Source organism: Gymnoscopelus braueri (genome assembly GCF_963280865.1).
Source record: "Gymnoscopelus braueri genome assembly, chromosome: 20".
Lineage (NCBI taxonomy): Eukaryota > Metazoa > Chordata > Actinopteri > Myctophiformes > Myctophidae > Gymnoscopelus > Gymnoscopelus braueri.
Window position 1 is genome coordinate 13538185 of NC_137622.1, and position 22911 is coordinate 13561095.

Below are 22911 nucleotides of genomic sequence, written 5' to 3' on the forward strand. Positions count from 1 at the left end.
AAAAGTATTGCTCCATAATTTTGTCTGCAGGAATGGAAAGAAAGATTTTATGGAGGTATAGTTACAGTCTTTTTACAAACTCTTATTTTTCTTTTCAAATTCACTCCTTATCTTTCCAAATATAGCATTAAAAGAAGGGATGAAGCAATATATCATATGTTACTATTTGAATGAAAGCGTCAAGGATGTTTAATTATCTGTGGGTCTTTCAGTTGTGGTTTGTACATTTTTCTCCGGTAGTTATAAACTCTCTTACTTTCTCAGCCTATCGAACCCACACCTTTACCCAATCATATCAAACCATTTACTGTTTTAAACATATGTTATGCATTAAATTACACAGCTTTGTGGAATACTTGATTCGGAAACAACTGGTCTGATATTTCTAAATAGCAGATCACAGTTCTCAATACCTGACCACTGACTCTGTTTACATTGCTATGAAAGTGGAAGCTTGTAAGTAGAACCTTTTCTTTTTTTTTAATGATTGATTTTGTTCATTAAGTAACTGTGTAATGTACACAGGATAAAGTACAGGTAGTCATTATTGTATGTTCACAACGCAAACTCACTATACATTATCTCTTACATATGTAGGCCTACTGAATATTGTAAAACACTTTGAGTTATATTCTATTTGTGAAAGGTGCTATTCAAATCAATAATATATATATATATTTTTGTAAATCCCCCTGTAAATCCTGTACCCTACCTTTAAGCCATATGAAAAATTATTTCAACAGATATGGAATTCAACAGGTTTTCCACCCTTCCACTCATGTTCACATTGCTTTAATTGTAATTAACCGCTCCATGCGGCTCATTAGTCAGAGATGTCAAACAAGGAGAAGCGTTGCTGTTGTTGAGGTGAGATGCTGACCGGAGCAGATGGGAGAGGGAAACAGCAGTAGGTCCTGGAAGCCAGTCAGGCCTAATAAGCCAATTAGGGAAGTGAGTGTCAACACATAGACTTCATGGATGTCATACCAGGTGGCCAGTGTACTGGCTAACAACACTGTATCACTGTGACTCATTCACAATGGCTGCCCATACAGACGGCAGCAGGTTTGATTTAAAAACAGTCTATTTTAACCGTACGTACAAGCCTTAAATACTTTATCGTACAACGAATAGCAAAAATCTGCAAGTGTGCTTGTAGATCTGTTGAAAATGTTGATTAAATGAAATTAATATGACATATGAAGTCTAAAAGCCCCGCTAGCTGCCCCTAGACGCTGTCCCGTGACTTCTTACACCCAACTAGACCAGATGATTTGACCTGACTGACATTGCTATCCTTAATGCTCTGCACCATTGGGGCTAAAAATGTACAAATAACGAAAAAGGTCAGTTCACTGTTCAGTGAAACTGGACCATTCTGGCAGTCTACTTGTGTGCATGCATGTCCTAGTGTGGTGACATGTATGCCTCATTTGGCAAAACGGAAATAGCAATTTATATTAACTAGATTTCCAGGCCGCAAAACCTAGTCCTATGTTGCACTGATAAGAGCAATGGTCTACGAATTATGGCCATTTGAAGTGTTAAAGACTGCTAGAACACTGCTGCCCAGCAGTGATGTTCTTGCAGCTGTGCGACCTTGCGTTCGGGAGGTAGGGCACTTCCGGATTGCACATAAGACCACCTACCAAGTTTGAAGCCTTTATCATACTGGTTATGGGTGTTTAAACCCCCGCCAATAGGAAAGCAGAGGGGGCGGGGCACCGGCAAATCACAGCCCGTCCCAATTGGCCGTCTAAGAGCACCCACCAAGTCCGAGGCCTTTAGCATGCTGGGAACTGGAGTTATGGCTGTTTAAAGCCATGCGGATCGGAGCAACGGTGCGCCTTGCCAGGTCTGCATGTTACGTCTGTGACGTCCACCCACCCACCCACCGTCGGTCGACCCACTAGGCAATTTTAATTTAGGATATTAAAACCAGTGACAACAAAAGTGCTTTACAAGAACAATGTTGAACAATACACACACACACACACACACACACGCACACGCACACGCACACGCACACGCACACACACACACACACACACACACACACACACACACACACACACACACACACACACACACACACACTGATTGAAATGTAACGCTCTTCAAATGTTCACTTTCACTTCACCAGACATGTCCAGCTTTCGGTGGCTGGAGGTTGTGTTTCCTGATGTCATGCTCATAGTGGTATGATTGGTCTACTTTTGAGGGAACAGGCATACATACATACATTACACACAGACAGACAAACAGTGGCGTCAATTCAGCAAAAGGTAAGGTATGGCAAGGTCACCTAACAGCATCAATATCAATGGCCATCAAACACTAATTTCATAGGTTATAGGGCAGGCTATAGCAAAGGCTACTATGTTACGTGGCAAATGTTTGTCCAAGCCTTGAGACGACTTAAGCTTTGCAGTCTCTATTTTAGTGAAGAATGCATTCAGAGAATACTTTTATATCCAACTAAACTGTGACGAGAGAACGCCATCACTACCTGATTATTTACAATGCCATCACTACCTGATTATTTACAATAATGCACCACACTGAAGACAGGGGCAGCTGTAGCTGAGTGGGTAGAGAGGCCATCTGGTAATTCAGAGGGTTGCTGGTTCACACCTCGGTCAGCCCAGTCATTGTGTCCCTGAGCAAGACACGTAACCCCTAAATGTTCCCTGGGTGCCGCATTAATAGCACTTCCCACAGCTCCTACATTTTAGGATGGGTTACAGTAAATGCAGAGGACAAATTCCACATACGGGCAAATGTACAGTGACAAATGCCACCAAATAGACTAAAGTGGACTACATTATTATAATTATTAAACACATTCCTGCTTCCTCTGAGATTTGTAGCAATGGAGAAAGTCACTTTTCCCAGTGGTGGCAACCTTCTAAAAATGTTTTGGATAGACAAATGTAAGTCTATGCATCCCAATGGACTAACCATTGATTTCGTATTCTAATGTTTCCTCTGTTGTGGACTCCAAGTCTATTAACGGGCCTTAACGCTCATGTTAGGCAGCTGTGGGGCTCGCTTGTTTGTTGCTGATGTTTCTACTGATGTAACCCAATTTTCTATTCTATCGTGAGCCAATCGCTGTATTGGTGTTGTACAGTATTTGCTATGTGATCGAATAAGTTCTTATTTTACACCTATTTATATCTTATAACGTATATTTATTTAACTGCATTCCCCTGGTGTCCCAGGTTAAATCAGTAGTCCCCTGGGTCTCGCGGAACAGGACGTGAGTGATTGTTTTAGATTCACTCTCAATCACTCTCATGTTGGTGTAGCTGCTGTATGCTATACTATGATTCATGGGACGCTGAAAATAAAATTAACCCTGCATATAAAAACAAAACAGTTAATTAGTTTGATATAATAAAAATCCCCCACAGATGCAACTGAACTGCATCTGTGAATTTCATCTATATTATGTAGAATTAGATGCTGTATACTTTAGCCAATCAGAATTGAGCCTGTGTCCTCGCCCTCGGCCAACTTCTTTACCCTTTTTGTTGTAATTCATTTAAACTTTGTTGCAGTGTTGTTTCAGTAAGAGCTGAAATGTATAAGAGCACACTTGACTATGTAGTTGCATGTGTTATGTATTTTTTTAATGCTATAATTTCTTTCTTTGGTGCATCAACCCAGTCGGGATGTAAAAAGGGTTGGTGGTACTTGTTAAACTTTATTCAATTCCAGTCAGTGTACATCCAATAAAGCACCACAATCTTATAATGGATTACTTGAGACACATTATTAAATATTATTCTGCTCAGCCAGTCATGGAGGTGATAAGTGAGCTTTTAATCACACAATAATGCTAACATATGGTGCAGGAAGGTCAGTCTGACTAACTACCCCGTTCACAGTCCAGAAATCAAAGTGAATTCCACGGTTGACTGTTCTCTTGTAGTACAACTATTGGAAATCAAAGCTGTTTTTACAGCTCCAAGACTGATCAAGCACTATCCCTCAAACTATTGTTTTCCCTTTTTTAGCTTTAAAAACTAAAATAACTAGAAAAGTGTGCTCCTTGGAGCACAGGTCTTCGCCAGGCCGGGTTGCCCAACCAGGGCCCGCAAACTTTGGTCATAGCCACTTGGAATGGGATCTGACAAATCTAACTGATACATCTTGATCACATGACTGCAGAGATAATGTGTACCGATTTGTGTGAGTTTTGGACAAAATCTGTAGGAGTACAGCAAAATTGTGTTTTGAAGAAAATGTAATCTGGCACAAACAAGGCTTATAAATTATATCATTTTAGATAAGTTTAGTTTATTAGCATATTGTTATAAAAAACAATTCCCAAATCTGTCTCATGGTAGAGCTATAACTGGCCGAATTTGAAAAAATAAATGGGTGGACATCCGATTCTTGGCCTACTGGGAGTGGGCGTGCAAGTTTTCCCACTGGTCGGTCCAGTGGTGCTCGTGCAGAACGGGCCCCTCCAGCAAACTTTGAAAGCCAATCGTAGTCAATCAAAATAGAATCCGAAAAATCTGACATACCTCTTGATCACATGACTGCAGAGATAATGTACCAATTTGGGTGAGGTTTGGACAAAATCGGTAGGAGTAGTAGCAAAAACTGTGTTTTGCAAAGAAGATTAATCATGGAGGAAAACTAGTCAGGTGGAGATGGGGAGTTTCATAACGATCCAAGGACATTTTGATTGTATGACCTACGGTTCCAGAGTTAAAGGCTAAAACATGAATCGGCCTGTTATAGCGCCACCATGAGGCCGATTTGAAAAATTTAGGGTTGCGTTTCTTCCTTGGCCTAGTGGGAATGTGCTTGCAAAGTTTCATGGCAATTGAACGTTGCGTTCATGATTTGAGGCATTTTGTGGCCACACCTGCAAACTTTGGAAGCCAAAAGTTTGAGAACCACTGGTATCGTAATTGACGTCCACATAGTGTGATGGAACCGATTCTGGTTCCTCAATGTTGGATCCGGCTCCTCCCAATCCTAATAGGCACCACGTGAGCTCCATATAGGGTCACGTGAAGACGTGGTGACATTGCATGTGACATCTCTGAAGGAGCTAGAGAATATAAGACGTGATGTCACTTCCTGGCGGCAGCTCCCTTCAGTAGATGGCTCACTGGTCTTGGAGTCTTAAGCCTAAGCAGTCAGACCACCATCACATCAACAACATCCCGCCCAAGTCGGGATGATGGAGGCGGCGAAGAGAGCTTTAACATCAGTGTGCACACGCTCTCACCAGAGACTGCTGTTAAAAGAGGAAGAGGAGGCGATCAAAGCGGACCTCCGCAGGGGATGTGGGAGGAACAAGCTCTTCCGGCTTGTGGCGTCGGCTGACCCCAAGGCCACCAAGGCCATAAAAGCAACTGCCTGCAGGTTCTGTGGAACGGCAAACGGAACTGAATTCTCTGCCGTGGGTAGTACTAGTGTATGCTCAGACCAGGACTGCCAGGAGTATGCCAAACTGGCCTGCAGCAAGACACACCCCTGTGGACACCCGTGTGGAGGAGTTAAGAACGAGGAGCGCTGCCTGCCATGTCTGCACGGCTGCGACAAGAGCACCGGCCGTCTAAAACAGGACGCAGACGACATGTGCGTGATATGCTTCACGGACGCACTCTCTGCCGCTCCCGCGGTGCAGCTGGACTGCGGGCATGTGTTCCACCTCCGGTGCATTCGCCGTGTCCTCGAGAACCGCTGGCTTGGACCCCGCATCACATTTAGATTTGCGTCGTGTCCCGTTTGCAACAGCGGAATGAATCACTCGGTCGTTAAGGACCTGCTAGACCCCGTTACGGAGCTTTATGAAGACATAAAGAGAAAGGCTTTGACGAGGCTAGAGTATGAGGGCCTCCGTGAGAGTGAAGCGATCGCTACTCCGGGAGCATTGTTCCACAAAGACCCAGCAGGCTTTGCTATGGACAGATATGCGTACTATGTCTGCTACAAGTGCAAAAAGGCGTACTTTGGTGGAGAGGCACGCTGTGATGCAGAGGCAGGACAAGCAGATGACTACGACCCGAGTGAACTGATATGTGGAGCATGCTCCGACATCCCCAGGGCTCAGATGTGCTCCAAGCACGGCACAGAGTTCCTCGAGTATAAATGCAGGTACTGCTGCTCGGTGGCCATTTGGTTCTGTTTTGGCACCACGCACTTTTGCAACGCCTGCCACAATGACCACCAAATGATGTGTCGTTTCGCCAAGCAGGAGTTACCCCATTGCCCGGCAGGTCCCAGCGGCAAGCAGTTGGAGGGTACCGAGTGCCCTCTGCATGTCGTGCACCCACACACTGGGGAGGAGTTTGCTTTGGGCTGCGGAGTATGCTGGAATGCCTACACCTTCTAGAACAGTGTCTCTCAAAATTTTCCATATCAAGGACCCCCAAATTGAAAATGTAATTAGTTTTTTCCAAAAAAAATCATAAATAGCAGATGTACAAGCTATATATATCTTGTACATCTGCTATTTGTGAATAGCCAAATAATCAAATAAAGTTAGTGGTTAAAATGATTGTGAAGCTATGTTAACTATGCTGGGGACCCCGTGGGACCACCCCAAGGACCCCTGGGGGTCCCTGGACCCTACTTTGAGAACCACTGTTCTAGACCACCCACCTTATCATCATATAATTGGTCCTTACTAATGTGCATTATAATATGGTACCATTGTTGTCTACTCGCTCTGTGTCTCAGAGGAGGGCTGTGTGGACAGTTCAGAAACCCGCCAACCTAATAGAAACAGCAGGCTTTCTATTCCTGTAAAGTTAGCATGCTATAATGGAAGCTATCGTTCTTGCATTAATAAAAATAATAATAATACAAATACAATACAAAATAATACCCAATACAAAAAGAATACAAAAAAATGTAATCATGTTTAAAATGACCAAACCTGCCTAACGATGATGTCACTGGTAGGCGGATATCTGAACTGTCCACAGCCCTACTCTGAGACACAGACCATGTAGACAAAAATGGTACCATATTATAATGAACATTAGTGAGGACCAATTATATAGTGAACCTGGGTTATGGGTGCCGTTGGAGTGTTAATCACATTGCTATCCTACATATAATTTAGGAAACCTCTGTGGACAGGATCTGTTCAGACTCTCTCTGTCTTGCCCGGTTCTCCTCAATGGCTGGAGCAATTGCAATTGATCTGAATTTGCACAAGCCCATTGTCCATCAGCATAAGCACAAAATTATGTCGCCTGTTTTTTCCCAAATGTAAGCTGTTAATTAGCGTGTTTCTGTCGCCATGGTTACAGCCCCCAAGCTATGGGATGAATGATCAAACTGCGCATGCGTCGACCCACTCTGGTATACTGTTGCCGTCTGGCACACACAGAGAACGCGGTTAAACTTATAAAGGACTTTCATTTACGGCCCGTGTCCACACACACTGCGTTTCACGAGAGGGAGGTTTTGGATATCATCTTCATGCCACAGGCACACAGATTCACATGCGCAATGTTTAGACGGCCGGTGCTCTTGTCGCAGCCGTGCAGACATGGCAGGCAGCTCTCCTCGTTCTTAACTCCTCCACACGGGTGTTCACAGGGGTGTGTCTTTCTTGCAGGCCAGTTTGGCATACTCCTGGCAGTCCTGGTCTGAGCATGCACTAGTACTACCCACGGAGGAGAATTCTGTTCCGTTTGCCGTTCCACAGAACCTGCAGGCAGTTGCTTTTATGGCCTTGGTGGCCTTGGGGTCAGCCGACGCCACAAGCCGGAAGAACTTGTTCCTCCCACATCCCCTGTGAAGGTCCGCTTTGATCGCCTCCTGTGTGATCACTGTGGGTGTGGGTGTGCGTGTGTGCGTGTGTGTGCGTGTGTGTGCGTGTGTGTGTGTGTGTGTGTGTGTTGGAACCGTTTATGAGTGTGTATGTGTTCGCTGTGGGTCCACGATGGGACGCTTGCGCGTGTGGGTCCAGCCGTGTGTCTGTCTGTCTGTCTGTCTGTCTGTCTGTCTGTCTGTGTGTGTGTGTGTGTGTGTGTGTTTTCGCTGTGGGTTCGCAACGGGTCTCGCGCGCACGCGTGTGTGTGTGTGTGTGTGTTGGAGCTGTTTATGAGCGGGTGTGTGTGTGTTCGCTGTGGGTCCACGGCGCGTATGTGTGGTGGAACTGTTGCAGGTACTAAGTACAAAGTACTTTCCATCCCTGATATACTGTCTGTGCACAGCGCATAACCCAAACTGCACATACTTTGGGTGCTCATATTCCCAAACGGGTATGGTCTAGTTTGCTTAAAGGAGGAGTTCACCCGAAAAATTACTTATTTTCTATTAATCCTGAGCCATCCCAAACTAGTAAAGTGTGTAGAATTAGGTGGGTCATGGGCTTTAGGCCGAGTAGTAGTCGTTTGTAGGTCTGAAGCTTATTGTAGTGCAGAATGTGTGGATTGAAATCAAAAGCAAAACACTCAGGTCCCCTTAAGGGATATTTCCCTTTCAAACATGTTTGTGGTCATTTTAATGTCTACTCAGGCGTTTTTGTTTGACAGTTTTTAAGTTGCTTTATTCAATATTTAGATACTTGATATTCATTTTATCAGACACGCCCCCTTCCTATATGAACCCATTATAACTTCTAACTCAATTTTAACCATGATAGATTCATCGAAAACACCCGTCCTTGGTTCTGGTGACTGATATTGTCCCTCTAGTTCTAATACGTGAGGAGGCTGTATTTTTTCATTCACTTTTTTTGTTCATTTACTTTTTTTTTTCAAAAGAGACAGAATCTGTAGGAGTATTAAAATGTCTGTAGTAAAAATCGGCCTGCTGGTAGCGCTGTAACAGGCCAATGTGAAAAAGAGGTTCTGTTCTGGCCTCCAGGGAGTGTGCGCACAGTTTCACCTTCGGCCTGGCGGAGACAAAAATCAATTATGCTCTGAAAACATACAATATCATTTGTCTAATTTTCATGAGTGAATGTCAAGACATTGTGTTGTCAGTGTTGAGTGTGTATTGACAGAGGTTAAACAATGACATTTTACAATGAACATATTCTTCAACAGTGTGTGCCATGGCCGTGGGTTTAGTGTTTAGTGCTGATGTGCTCTTTTCATTTATCACCAAATAAATTCATTCATTCATTAGTACTACATAACATGTTATCATGTGAGTACTGTAGACAACATGTTATCATACAACATGTGTGTACTTGTGTTACCACTGTGTTACTTACCTGCAATTATTTGAAAACTTTAGTTACTAGTTACTTTGTAGATTTTGATTATTATTTTACAAAACATACATTACCCACTTCTGCCCTAGGCTATATATATGTCGGCCATTTGAAAATAGCTGATCACAATGCGTCGCAATGTGACGCATTGTAAGCTTGTAGATCGGCTATTTTCGAAAGATTTGTATACATTTGAAAACTTGTGAAATAGGACATTCTGCATGATGAGTACTTTCTATTTTTGGAGCTTTAAGTACATTTTGAAACCAATACTTTTGTACTTTTACTCAAGTACATTTTGAATTCCAGACTTTTACTTGTAACAGTTTCTAAGTTGCAGTATTAATACTTTTACTTAAGTAAAAAATGTGAGTACTTCTTCCACCACTGCCGACGAGCCCTTCTACCTTCAACTGGCTGAGGCGAGCTGGACTTCTCTTTGTACCAAGTGTATTTCCACCATCCATTATGCAGACTCTCAGTGGAGTGGTTGGATGCTTTCCTTGCTTTAAAAACAACAACATCAAGCAGTTATAGTACTGATGTAAGAAACCGTCACATTCAGTTTTTGAACATCCAGTGCCTGTCAGTAGCCTATACCTTCCATCTCTGTCTGACAGAAGGCACCAGAACGCAGATGAAGGAATAAACGCCTGCTTTGTGATTTCCTCTGTAAACAACTGGAGAGACAATAGAAGACATTACTGTGCTGCGATGACAGATTCAACTGAGTCAGCACTCTGAGTCACAGTCCATTTATTTATATATTTGTGTAGTCTAAGACGCTGGAAAAACATTAGCCTTTTTTCTCTAAGATGATAGTGAGAGACAGACAGACAGACAGACAGACGGACAGACAGACAGAACATAAATTGAATTCCTATGCCCGGCTCACACAGTTAAAACAAGCGTTTTGTCGCTGCCTTATGCCTTACGTGAGGCATAAGGCCGGTTCAATTCATTCCCTACGGAAGTCACATGGTTTGATAAAGCTGACTTGCGTTAGGGGAGGGGGGGGTAAAGCCAGAGAGCGACGAGGCAAGTCAGCCTTATCAAACCATGTGACTTCCATAGGGAATTAATTGAACTGGCCTTATGTCTCACGTAAGACATAAGGCAGCGACAAAACGCTTGTTTTAACTGTGTGAGCCAGGCCCTACAAGTATGCAGTGGATGATTTGGTTTTGTAATGTGGCTGTTCTGTCCTCCAGCCTGCATTTAGCAATGAGAATTACTGATTTAAAGTATAATTTTGGAATCTTCAGTAATGGGATAGCCTACTGATGTCGTTATGACACAAGTTTCATTCATATGTTATGCAGCAGCGAAACAAAACCCCAGTCTGCATGTCTGTCTGTCTGTGAATTCCACTGAGTGGAAGTTTTGATCGAAACTAAGGTGAGACGTACTCTGACCTCCACACTACATCTCACTAAGTGAATTTGAGCCAGCTGGACAGTAGAGACCTTTTTTTCAGACGGCTTCTAAGAGAATTCCCTGCTTCGGCTTCAGCTTACTGAAACAACTGACTGACTTCCCCCACTCCCCTTCTCTCCCTCCCTCAGCTCAGTCTTCATCCAATTTACCATGAAAGGGAACCAGACAGTCCCATAATACAGCCCTGCAGCCAAACCCATTGAACATGCTCAACAACACGAGAGTTGTGCAGCTTCACACACATAACCAGCTGTCTATCTACAGAAGAGCACTGGCAGGCTGCTTTCTCTTGATAAGACCTCCAGTCGCCCACAGAGAGCCCTCTATCGCCCCATTAACAATGTGTTACAAAGGGAAGAGTGGCCCCTGGTGGACTGGAGTACACAGTACAGTTAGTGTTTGCCTAGCAGATGGGTTCAATAACCAACTCAGATAATAAAAGTGATGGATGTGTTATGTGACATGGATTAGATTCAGATTAACATTAAAGGAATTTGCTTTCATTATAGCAAAGGCCTCATGGCCTTGTGGTTAGAGTGTCCACCCTGAAATTGGGAGGTTGTGGTTCAATTACCCGTTCGTGTCATACCATAGACTATAAAAATGGTACCCAGTGCCTCCCTGCTTGGCACTCAGCATCAAGGGTTGGTTTGGGGGTAAATCCCTGCAACATACTAGCGCCATGTCCAGGGGGTGTTCTTGTAGCCGCCTCACACTACAGAAACAGGACATACTATGCTAGGACTAGGCTAAGCTCCTGCCCTGTGCTACATGGCTGTTAGCTCCCAAGACACCCCAAAACCCAGTTGCCCCGGGGCAAATCCGACTGTATTCACCTGGTATTCCTAAACGTAACCTCAGTAAACTATGCCTAAACCTAACCTTATTCCTAAACCTTACCTCAGTAAACTATGCCTAAGCTAAGGAAATTTCTTCCGCGAAGAAAATGGGGGCGAGCGTGGTTTGGGGGAGCCTTCCGGTTACCCCCAAGGCTACTTACCGTACTTACAGCAAAGGCATTCAGCTCAGCTCTGGAATCTAACATACCGTACATCCATCACACACACAAACAATAACATCACATCCTTAGTTTTGTCTTTGTCAATTTATTCCATACCGGTACATTAACCTAGTATTTTGGTTGTATATGAAATCTATCTTCCATTCGTTTAACTGTGCAGGTTTTAACTGCAAATCCTTTTTTTAAATGTTATATTTGTATTTAAAAAAAAAATTCTGACCTTAGAAACTCGCCCCTGACAAATAGCCTACCGATATGAGGGGCAAAAAAAAATCAGTAAGGGCGCGCTCCCACCAAGAGTTGGCTGGCCGCTGTTTGCAGAATCTGCCAATGCATTGTCAATGCAAATGCGTTGATTCACGTGTAGCAGGGCTATGTGAAGTAATGACTACGCCACCCACACATATAGGAGTGAGGGATCCTTTAAACACATTAACCATATACTGTATATATATAGATATATAGGACTGAACAAGGTAAGGTTCCCCAGGAAAGTACGGGTTCAGAATTAACAGAACCAGAGGCTGATGTATCAAATGTGTCAGTTTATTCAACAGTTGGTATAAAAATAGTCAGGTTAAAATACAGAAGGGAAGAAAGCGTTTAGTATTAGAGTTCTGCAAAAGGGACTAAACTCAAGAGGCAAAGGGGCAATAAACTAAATATACAGAAATTAAACAAATCAAATCCAAATAACGCAAAACCAAAAGCAAATAAAGTAAATAAGTAACCAAAAGCAAATCAGCAAATAAGCAAATCAAAACAAACTACAAATAAGCAAAACCAAAATCATGCAATGCTACTTAATGGCCCAGTATAGCTCTGTCCTCAGTCAACCCTATTGCACTCAGTCTAAATAGTATATATGTATATATGGCACGGTGGGAAAAACAGTGATGTTAGTTAAGCTCCTACACAAATCAAATAATAAAGCATTAGACCAACCCTCCAACAATTCATCCCAATTCATTAGGCTCCTATAGCAAGATGACAAAATACAGCAAAATAACAAACATACCCAAATAGTCAATATATGCTCATGGCTCCAATTGATAAAGGCCTGCACAGCCACAGGGTACTGCTGTTAAAGGACCTGGAGGCTTCTGAAAGTACAGATATATATATTAGTATAATTAACAACAGGCCTAATATTGTCAGCCTATCTAAACTCTTATATTTATACTATTGCTACAATGAGTTATAAAAACCATGTCATTTGTTTCAGATTGTCTTACCGAGAATTAGTCTGTACCCCTCATGCCACCAGGTCTCTCTCACAAACATTCAAGCCAGGCTTCTGGCTAGACAGGAGGCCACAAAGCTGGCCACCCCTCTTTATGCACTTTCCTTAAAGGGCCAGTGCTACACACGCAAGAGCAGATTTTTCCGCTAGTCGCGCAGACCTTGCGTTTATCTGCTCTCCGCGACTAAGCATAAAACTGCTGGAGGCAGGCGCTGATTTTCTCCCTCTGTCCAATCGGGTGAGTCGAAGGCGGACCGTCTCAAGACTCAGGAAGCAACATGGTGCTCAAGGCAGCAGGCACAGGCGGTGCGGGCTACGGGGAGGCTCCTGAAAGTGAGTGACAGGCGCGACAATCCCGTTTTTTAGAATCCGCTGGCTGCAAAAAACTGTGGCCGCGCACAACCTGCGTTTAACAGCGGCCAGCCAACTCTTGGTGGGAGCGCGCCCTAATACAACATTTGCAAACTTGCAAACCCTCTTCCAGTAACTGAAATTGATAAACAAAGTCAAAACTAAATTTAAAAAAAATGAATTATTCACTATAATAACCTTGATCTATACATGTATTATTATTATTATTATTACTATGATACATTAGATGCCGGTGTTCTTCAATGAAAATAGGAGATCAAAAAGAGATGTTGTGAGCTTGTAGGTCTACATCTGCTATTTGGCATCTGCTATTTGGTCCATGACACCTTAGGCTTTATAGGGTTAAATAGGCAAAAACAAAACATGCGCGCATGCGTGTCTATTAATTCTGCTTTGGACATAGTGGGTGGTGTTGTGGACGAGGAACTCTCTCTGGGACAGTTTGTGCTCTTTTGCTGCCACTCGGTGGCTACTGGTCGTTGCAGCGGTGGATGGATGCTCCTTGGACGATTAACGCTCTCGGCTGGAATCATCTTTATACATCTTCAGCTGCATGGAGGAGCGCAAACACCAGTGGTGGAAAGTAACTAAGTACATGTACTCAATTATCGTACTTGAACTTAAAAGTTAAATTTTTAGGTACTTTTACATTACTTGAGTATGTCCATTTTTAAGGTACTTCGTAGATTTAGATTATCATTATACAAAACATACATTAATTAATTAAGCCCCATTTTATACGGCATCTACTCTAAAATAGACGATCTACAATCACATCTGGTGGGCTGCGAGATCTTCAAGTGAGCCCTGGTACAGAGAGGCTTGGGACCCACTGGTACAGTATAGACGCTATATATCTAACATGCTTAGCTTTTGCCTATGTCTATTTAAAGTACGTCCTGTACCAGACCAGACTGTACTCTGGTCCTCCGCACAAGTGCCAAGATTTCTACCGCAGAGCTAATGCAGAAAGCCTGTTTGGACAGAGCAGAGGATAATATCGTGCTTTGAGCTTCATACAATACCAACTGTCAAACAGAAGTGATCCTCTCTGACCGCAGGACCTACATTTCTCAATAGAAGAGTAGGGAGACCATACTCTACCATGCAGATTTGTCAAAATACAATTATTCACTAAAGAAGTTATGGATTGCAGCTTTAATACATTATAAAGACAATATGTTAGTAGAACCTTAGGTTATATAGCTACCTGGGCAAGATATAAATTCAAATATTGTTGATAATCTATATCTGTTGAGATTGTCAAATTGTGTGATTCCTCTGTTTTTGTATCTATGACTTGTCACTGGCATGGCAATGTAACAAAATGGAGACCACACAGGGCATACATACAACAAAAATATTTATTAAGAACATAATGAGTTTAAGCAGACAATAGCAGGTGTCAGGGTACAGGCCAATTTATGCTTTGAGCGACAAGTCTCGACCAACATGTTGCACGACGACAGTGACATCAACACGGCAAACAAATGTGTCGCAGAGAACCCCGCTGATGGTGTCGCGTACCTTTGGAAAAATGAAAGGTTGCACACATTTCACGAAATGTCGCCTACACTGATTGGTTGTGAAGATGCATGAGACTATTATCCAGTTCCTTGTTTACATATTGTGGCAACGCTGTTGGGAAGGCAAGTCACAGAATGACGTGAGACACTTGTCGCTCCAAGCATAAAATGGCCTCAAGTGTAATCCTAAAGTGTAGTGTAAATGAAATGTTACGGTAGAACAAACAAAGAGCTGCTGGACAGCAAGTGAGATGCAACACACTGAACCAGCCCTCTACTACAACCACTTAAATCCTATACTTAGTTAACTGGATTCCCAAGGGCTCTATACTAGGCCCCCTCCATTTTTCCCTCTACACCACATATCTTTGCCTAAAATAGCCGATCCTCTCTCTAGGTCGTCCTCAGACGAGCCCTCCATCGTCGCTTCCAGTCATCCTGGTTTGTGCTCCTGCATCATTCTCAATGTGTTGTGAGCTTGTAGATGAGTCATTTCTGCTGAATAGAATAGTGACTCTAAGGTACAGTCAGTCAGTCACAGTACATGTGCAAATGAAATATTGGCATCTCGCTCACTTCCATTCTATGACAACGAAGGTGCAGAGTGTCCAGTGGCTATGGCTAAGCAAATAAAAAATGTTAGGGATATAAATTGTCCGCAATGTGACACATTGAAAGCTTGTAGATCAGCTATTTTCACTATTTTTGTCACCATAGTACAACTAAGTATAATACAGAGTGAAGTGGTTAATCAGATTAATCAATTTGGTATATTATAGGAAATCTATAAAGAGTTTTTTCGTGTCGATTTGTTGATATATTAGGGGGAAAAACATTTATCAAGAAAAGAAACCTGCTTCTCGATTATTTAATGAACCTACATGAGCAAGATTATATAGGTTTAGGTTATTTGTTCTAAATGTCGGTTTCTTTCGATATATTTTTGGTTAATTGCCTAATCCTAGTGACCGTACGTACCCTCATTCAGACCTAGAGCCATTCAACACACACACACACACACACACACACACACACACACACACACACACACACACACACACACACACACACACACACACACACACACACACACACACACACACACACACACACACACACGTTACTCTTCAATGATTCAATGAAAGGGTCTGTGCGCTGTATGGGTCCTCATGTGTGTCTTCAAATGAGTACTTCGACTAAAACATCTGCCGCAAACGATACAAGTAAAGGGCTTCTCTCCTGTGTGTATTCTCATGTGTGTGTTCAGATTTCCATTTTGACCAAAACTTTTACCACAAACTGTGCAGCTGAAGGGCTTCTCCCCGGTATGAGTCCTCATGTGTGTCTTCAGACGTCCATAGTGATTAAAGTTTTTGCCACAAACTCTACATCCAAAAGGATGAATTAGTTTTGAGGATTTCAGTTTCAAAGACATTCTTTGTCCTTCCACATTCTGTGTATTGTACGCTTTCAGTAAGTTAAAAGACACACTGCTCTCCTCCCACTCATCACTGTCTTCAGTGTCAGATTCAGAGCAGTTTGAAGAGAGGAGCTGGACTGCAGTAGTCGGTAGTGACGTTCCACAGTCCTCTACACCGGCTTGTGTTTTCATGTGTTCAACTGAGGTGCTGGCCAGAGGCTCTGTCTCTCCGTTTTCACCATCATCTTCACTTTTCAGTGCTGGTAATGTCATCGACACATTAACCTCCTCTGATCTTTGAAGCTCCTCCTGTTCCTCTTTAATCTGTGGAGGCTCTGGTTTCTCCTGGGCCACACTGGGGTTCCTCTCTTGCTGTTCAGGAGAAACTTCCGCTATACATACTGGCAGGAAGTCTAGCGGAATAGAAAATTAGATAAACAGCAATCAGTGAGATGTTTAATATGTACTGTACATACATTTATTTTGACACAACATACATTATTTATTTGTCGAACATAACATGTTGTGAGCTTGTAGATCAGCTATTTTTGATTTTTTTTGATTTTATTTTCACCAATAACGACATGCCCAAAATAAGGACGGCAGGTTGGAAGAGGTTAAAAATGGAAACACATCGGCTGCATAATTGCTGATGATACCAATGTCATCAAAAAAGTCAAACAATGGCTATTATATCGGACGTCGCGTCGCGTACACACATAGTTCTAGTATAACGTGAAAACTAAAATAAAGACACTGATGGGAACAGCAGGATTAATCAGAGTGAATACATTTCTTTTTAAATGAATAATAAAGAAAAGAGAAAAAAAAGTGTCATGGGTTAGTTAGGGTCTGCTGCTATAGGCTGGGCGATATGACTTCAAATCTGAGCGATCACCTCTATCCTATAATGAAACACTTCTATCAAAATGGGAGTTGTCTCTCCCAGGATGGTAAATGACTCCATCTACAGGGCATGAGGTGTCACTGCATGGATTGATCGTTTTAGCCCTACAACCCCCTAAAACAAATGATGCATTTCAACACCCCCCTCCCCCCCATAAACAAATGATGCACGACCCCTATGAACAGAATGCATAGTCCCACCCCCCCACCACCACCATAAACAAATGTTGCATTTGCATAACCCTCATATAAACAAATTATGCACAGTCCCCATAAACAAATGATGCAGAGCCCTCTTATAATAAATATAGCAGCATAGGAGATGCATCATCATCACCTTTTAAGCAGCTACAGTCTTTAAGTACACTCAGGCGTGCCTTGGATACACAGACATTGGAAACCGTGTAGAAGGGGTGGGGGGGGTGGGGGGGGAATCATGTGAAACACTGTAAAACATCCTTAAGATTATTATGGAAGATCTGATTCCATCATCACACACCATCTTTATTAGGAGGATAGTCAAATCTAGTAAAATAGCAAAATCAACAGCAAGTTAACATTTTTATTCTGTTCTATATTGTCTGAATCTTTGTTTGCGTTCGTGTACGTGCTAAAAGAGTGACCTTGAGAGCTGTTTCAGCGTACAATGTAAGTAAACGAGGAGCATATTTTGAATGATCAATTTCTAATCACTGGAGCAATTATTCTAGATTTCTTGTCCACCTTTGGAGTTACATCATAGCAAGGTAACTACACAACCCAAACCTCTACCAAATTGGTCTTGCCCTTTAAGTAATGTAAAGTATACATGATGTGAATGTGAACATGCACCGTGTGTACATCATTGTCAGACTTCAATTCATCCTTCAACTTATTGTTTATGCCCCAAAATGACTGGATATACAGGTTTTGTAGCAATTGTAGAAATGTTAGACCGTAATTGAATAATGTTTAAGGATGTTCTAATCATGTATCTGTGTCTCTGCAGCAGCTATATGTGTTGTTAGTATTGTATTATATAGTTATTTAAATATATATTGTATTATAATATATTATATATATTTTGCATGATATAGTTATTTCAAGTCAATGTACCAACCTGTATATAGTGTATTATAAAGTTATTCAAAGTGAATGTACAAACCTGTGTCTCATGTGTATTATCCAGTTATTTCAAGTGAATGTACAAAGCTGTGTATGATATAGTTATTTAAAGTGAATGTACAAACCTAGTATAATGTGTATTAGTTATTTGAAGTGAATGTTTACCAACCTGACGGGTGTCTGTGTCTCTGCAGCAGCTCTACGTGTTGTTGGTATTGTATTATAGTTATTTAAATGTATATTGTATTATAATATATTGTATATATTGTATTCTATAGTTATTTAAAGTGACTGTACCGACATCACGGGTGTGTGTGTGTGTGTGTGTGTGTGTGTGTGTGTGTGTGTGTGTGTGTGTGTGTATATATATATATATATATATATATATATATATATATATATATATATATATATATATAATATGTACTATTTAGTTAAAGTGAATGTTTACCAACCTGCTGGGTGTCTGTGTCTCTGCAGCAGCTCTATGTATTGTTGGTATTGAACTATGGTTCTATGTCTACATGATATTATATATATGTATATATATATTTATGTAAATAATCTGTATTCTATAGTTATTTAAAGTGAATGTTTACCAACCTGCTGGGCGTCTGTGTCTCTGCAGCAGCTCTATGTGTTGTTGGTATTGAACTATGGTTCTGACAAACACGGCTAATATGTCCTCAGCCACGGCGGACAGCCGCTCATTGACGAACAGTCGCAGTGTCTCTATGTCGGCCATTTAACCCCAGAAACACGAACACTCACAGGCGTTACGGCTTGTTTGGTGACTGAAAAGTACTATTAAACTAGATGTTGTTCTATCTTTGTGTCTCAGCTCGTCCAACATAAATAAACAACGGTTGGCAAGGTGAACGACTTCCGCAGTCAACAACGTCCACTTCCGTCCAGTGTTGCCAGGTTTTGTGAGAGAAATAAGCAACCAGGTTTAGGAAAACAAGGTCACATGAGCACTTTAAACCTATATGCGTCGGCTATTTACAGTAAATCTTGAAATGTGGAATATTTGGATATTTTTGAAACATTCTAACAACACAAATTTGGTACGGTGCTCCGGCCGCTCCCTGACACAAAACGTTTTCCAAACATTTTGAGAACGACTGGTTAAAATATATTTTTTTAATTGCGGAACAAGCCTAAATAAGCAACTAGACTTTAGAAACAAGCCCAAACAACCGCAACCCGCGACTAACGAATATTGTCATGCAACTTCACAGACAAATAAGCCCAAAGTAGCTTATAATAAGCCGACATGGCAACACCGATGTCAAGTAAAACTTGGAACGGCTGGTATAATGCTTGTCTGCCACCTGCTGGCGAAGAAGACAGTCTGTCGAGAGACCATACTGTACACATGGAAAGGCAAAAACCCCATGGTAGTCTAGAACCACTTGAATGCCAAAATGTCCACATATCTCTATATATCTATCTCCAAGTATAGGAGGGGGTTTTAAATCCACGCTTGGAGGCAGGTGATGTCCCTGACATCACAGGGAAGACCAATTCAAACTGCTATACTCATTAGATTAGATGCGATTAAGTGAACAATAAATCAACTACTTTTTTCTTCTTCTTTTAGGTTGAATACCCTTTTAAGAATTCCAAATTTATACAGTTTATTCAGTAAAATATGAAGTCTGATTTCAGGCTGTAAAACAGTTTGTAAAAAAAAAACAGCTGGTAAACTGTGAAAACAAATTTTGAATGACTATATTAAAGAATATACGTATATGTATGTACTATAGGTTATATACACATGTCACTGTCTGGTGGAAACCTTGCCAGGTCTAAAGGTAAAAAACGTTACTTTTCAGGAAACTGAAAAAATAACCTGTGTACCAATGGATCCAATGTAGTTATTATTTAGTCACAAGCAATTGTTGATACTTTTAATTGGTTAAATATTTATAAAACAATATTCTTCAAAAATAGCGAAAATAGTGGCTCTACAAGCTCACGTTTGTCATTGTCATTGATTTACAAAAGAACGTATAAAGAATGTGGATACAATGTTTCTGCCCGACAGTGATGATAGGTTATACACTGTACATACATAAAATGGTTGCATATCTTTGAATGTACCGTTAAAAATAATGATAACTACTGTATAAACATGCGTACTGCATAGGCTTACTTAAGACGCCCTAGACTCACATGTGGCCCAGGGTGACCTTCACCAATCCACAGGGTGTGAAGTGACAATCTTGTGTGGCGCTGATAGATGCTAGTTGTCTATGCAGATGTTGGTTACTTGTTCACTAGTTACATAGATGATTTACCAGATGATCAGAGATCTTTGCCTACTGCTGACAAATTCCATCAATGCGCTAAAACGGGGTAGAAACCACACCTGGAATTTCATAAAAATAAAACAAAAATGTTTAGGTCCACGAAAGTAATTAATTTAAGGGTTCAGAATAAACTTTTTTTTTTATCAAAGTATAACTATCAGTGAAATAAATAAATAAATACTTTGATTTTTGTGTGATTTTTTTCACAAAAAATAATGTATAGGTATTTACAAATTATCAATATTTGTACAAACTAAAAACCGTACGGACAAGGAAGAGGCAGAGGCAGACCAGGCTCTTCATTGCCTCCATGAAATCTATGATCTGCTGGAAACAACTCTGCTGGAAACAAAAAAAAATAACAGCATCACAGAATGCAGGTTTGCTTTAGACTTTAGGGCAGTCCTTCATATTGGGACGATATTGGGATCGGGTTTCAAAGCAGTGGGTGTAGGTTTCTTGTCAATTCTCCGTAACATACTCACTATGGGATATCACCGCCCCCTGGCGTTGATGCAGAGCTACATACCATAAACTCCCGGGCCATTCATTGGCTGAGAAGGGTATGTCACGTGTCCGGTAGACCGGAAGAGGTATAAAACCTCTTGCGTGACGTGGCTCATCCTCTTTCGCTTCTCTGCATGGCAGATGCAACAGCTCAAGACATACCTTAATAATAACAAACGTAACTTTGATCAGGACAGAAACCAGCTTTAGCCCACTCGGTGGTACTTGTACTAACCAACGGGTTTTCCTCCTATTAAAAAAAAAAAAAGTTTTATTATTTCCGCTCCCGCGGCTATCTTCTCTTTCTTTCTTTTACTGCTAAAGCAAGTTTTCCTCCTTTGAGTTTTCCGCGCTCTTAGCCTTGCGGTTGAAAGCTAACAGGTTAGCTCGAGATGGAGGTTCCACGTCCCTGCGTATTGCTGCTCTGCCGCTTGATGATCGCCGGGGATGACCCTCGTGGTTTCTGCATCTAGTGCCTCGGTCTCTACGGGGCCGGGGCATTTCCAAGATGCACCGGGACGCTGCGAGGGCTGCGCTGTTCTGCTGCGCTGTTCGCAGCCAGGGCAGCGCCCTGGCTGCGGGAGGCAGCGACGTCTCGTCCCCGGTCGTCGCGGATCCAGCAACACGGCCCAGGGAACGTGGGTGGTGGGGCCCACCGCGTGCGCTCACAGTCCACAATGGGCCCTCCGGCAGTCCCGGCTGCGAGCGGCGTTAGCCCCCGCTCGCAGCACCTCCAGGCTGCTACACAAGCCGTGCTACGCAGCACTGCAGCAGCCGCTAGCTCCGTGTCTGGGAGAACCACCCAGGTGCAACTACCTAGCGGCACTTCCTCCCCCTCTTCCCAGCCGTCTACTCCGCTGCCACAGCAAGCGTACCGGGCCAGCGGTGCGTCGCCAGGAGACAACGAAGGGGCTCCGGCTCCGGCGGCATAGGCGAGGGGAGAACGAGGCAGAAGCTCGTGAGTGAGTTAGCCCAGACTAGCTACGTTAGCTGCTTCGCTAGGTTAACGTCGCCTTAGTCAGGCAGTGTTTTGTTGGCTTAACACCCATGCAACAGGTTATTAACAGCGTTGTCCTAGCCTAGCTTGCCTCGCTAGGATAGCACCAGCTTGTTAGCCTTCTCACTCTGTGTATCGAGCAAACCTCGGGGGCTTCTGAAGACCTTACTCGATGGACAAGATGGACGGCTCCTCGACTGCCAGAAGGCCATGTTTAATGAAAACGAATGTGTGTTTAAAAGTACAAATTTTTTTCTGCCAAAGAAATAAATGTGTTACATGTTACAAACGATCTCGTTCTTTCACGTGGCTTGAGTGCAGCGGAGCAGTGGAGTCCCCTACCGCAGGCTTCTCTGCTCCAATGCTCTCTGTATATAAGCCCATAATGTCTGTGATGCCCGAACTCCGGTATCCCGGACATTGATGGGCTAATATCTGTGCATGTAATGTAAATGTATCAACGTTCTCAATTACATAAGCCCACACTGTCTAGAACACCCGAGTCCCGGTGTTCTAGACATTGTTGGATAACATCTGAAAGAGCAGCGGAGCAATGGAGTCCCCTGCGGGCGGGCTTCTCTGCTCCAATGCTCTCTGTGTATAAGTCCACAATGTCTGTGATGCCCGAACTCCGGTATCCCAGACATTGATGGGATGATATCCGTGCATGTAATGTATCAACGTTCTCAATTACATAAGCCCACACTGTCTAGAACACCCGAGTTTCGATGTTCTAGACATTGTTGGATAAAATCTGTGCATGTTCTTGGATCATATGAAGGTAATATAAAAACCCACATCACCCCTGTCCGCCAGAGGGCGCAAATGCGCCAGTGGAATGGGGTCACGCCGGTT

At 42.5% G+C, this 22911-nt stretch overlaps 1 protein-coding gene across 2 annotated transcripts; it reads right to left on the reverse strand.

Annotated features, from left to right (window-relative positions):
* Positions 1 to 13659: 13659 nt before the first annotated feature.
* Positions 13660 to 19281, reverse strand: LOC308075903 (uncharacterized protein). Of its 2 annotated transcripts, XM_080415890.1 has the most exons (3): positions 18841 to 19281; positions 16513 to 16640; positions 13660 to 13830 (listed from the first exon to the last, which is right to left on the reverse strand). In XM_080415890.1, the coding sequence occupies exons 1-3, from the start codon at positions 18980 to 18982 to the stop codon at positions 13792 to 13794; spliced, it is 309 nt and encodes a 102-aa protein (XP_080272016.1). In that variant the 5' UTR covers positions 18983 to 19281; the 3' UTR covers positions 13660 to 13791. The 2 variants fall into 2 exon arrangements, 1 of the variants encoding a protein (XP_080272016.1); XR_013932233.1 differs by lacking the exons at positions 13660 to 13830; positions 18841 to 19281 and adding an exon at positions 18693 to 18747 and having other exon boundaries at positions 14628 to 16640.
* Positions 19282 to 22911: the final 3630 nt, after the last annotated feature.

Coding starts and splice junctions, on each gene's coding strand:
- LOC308075903 (XM_080415890.1), bottom strand. CDS start 18,982: ATGGCCGACATAGAGACACTGCGACTGTTCGTCAATGAGCGGCTGTCC. Junction 16,641..18,840: donor GAGACACAGACGCCCAGCAG/GTTGGTAAACAT, acceptor CTATTCCGCTAG/ACTTCCTGCCAGTATGTATA. Junction 13,831..16,512: donor AGCTTCAAAGATCAGAGGAG/GTTAATGTGTCG, acceptor TCCTCCATGCAG/CTGAAGATGTATAAAGATGA.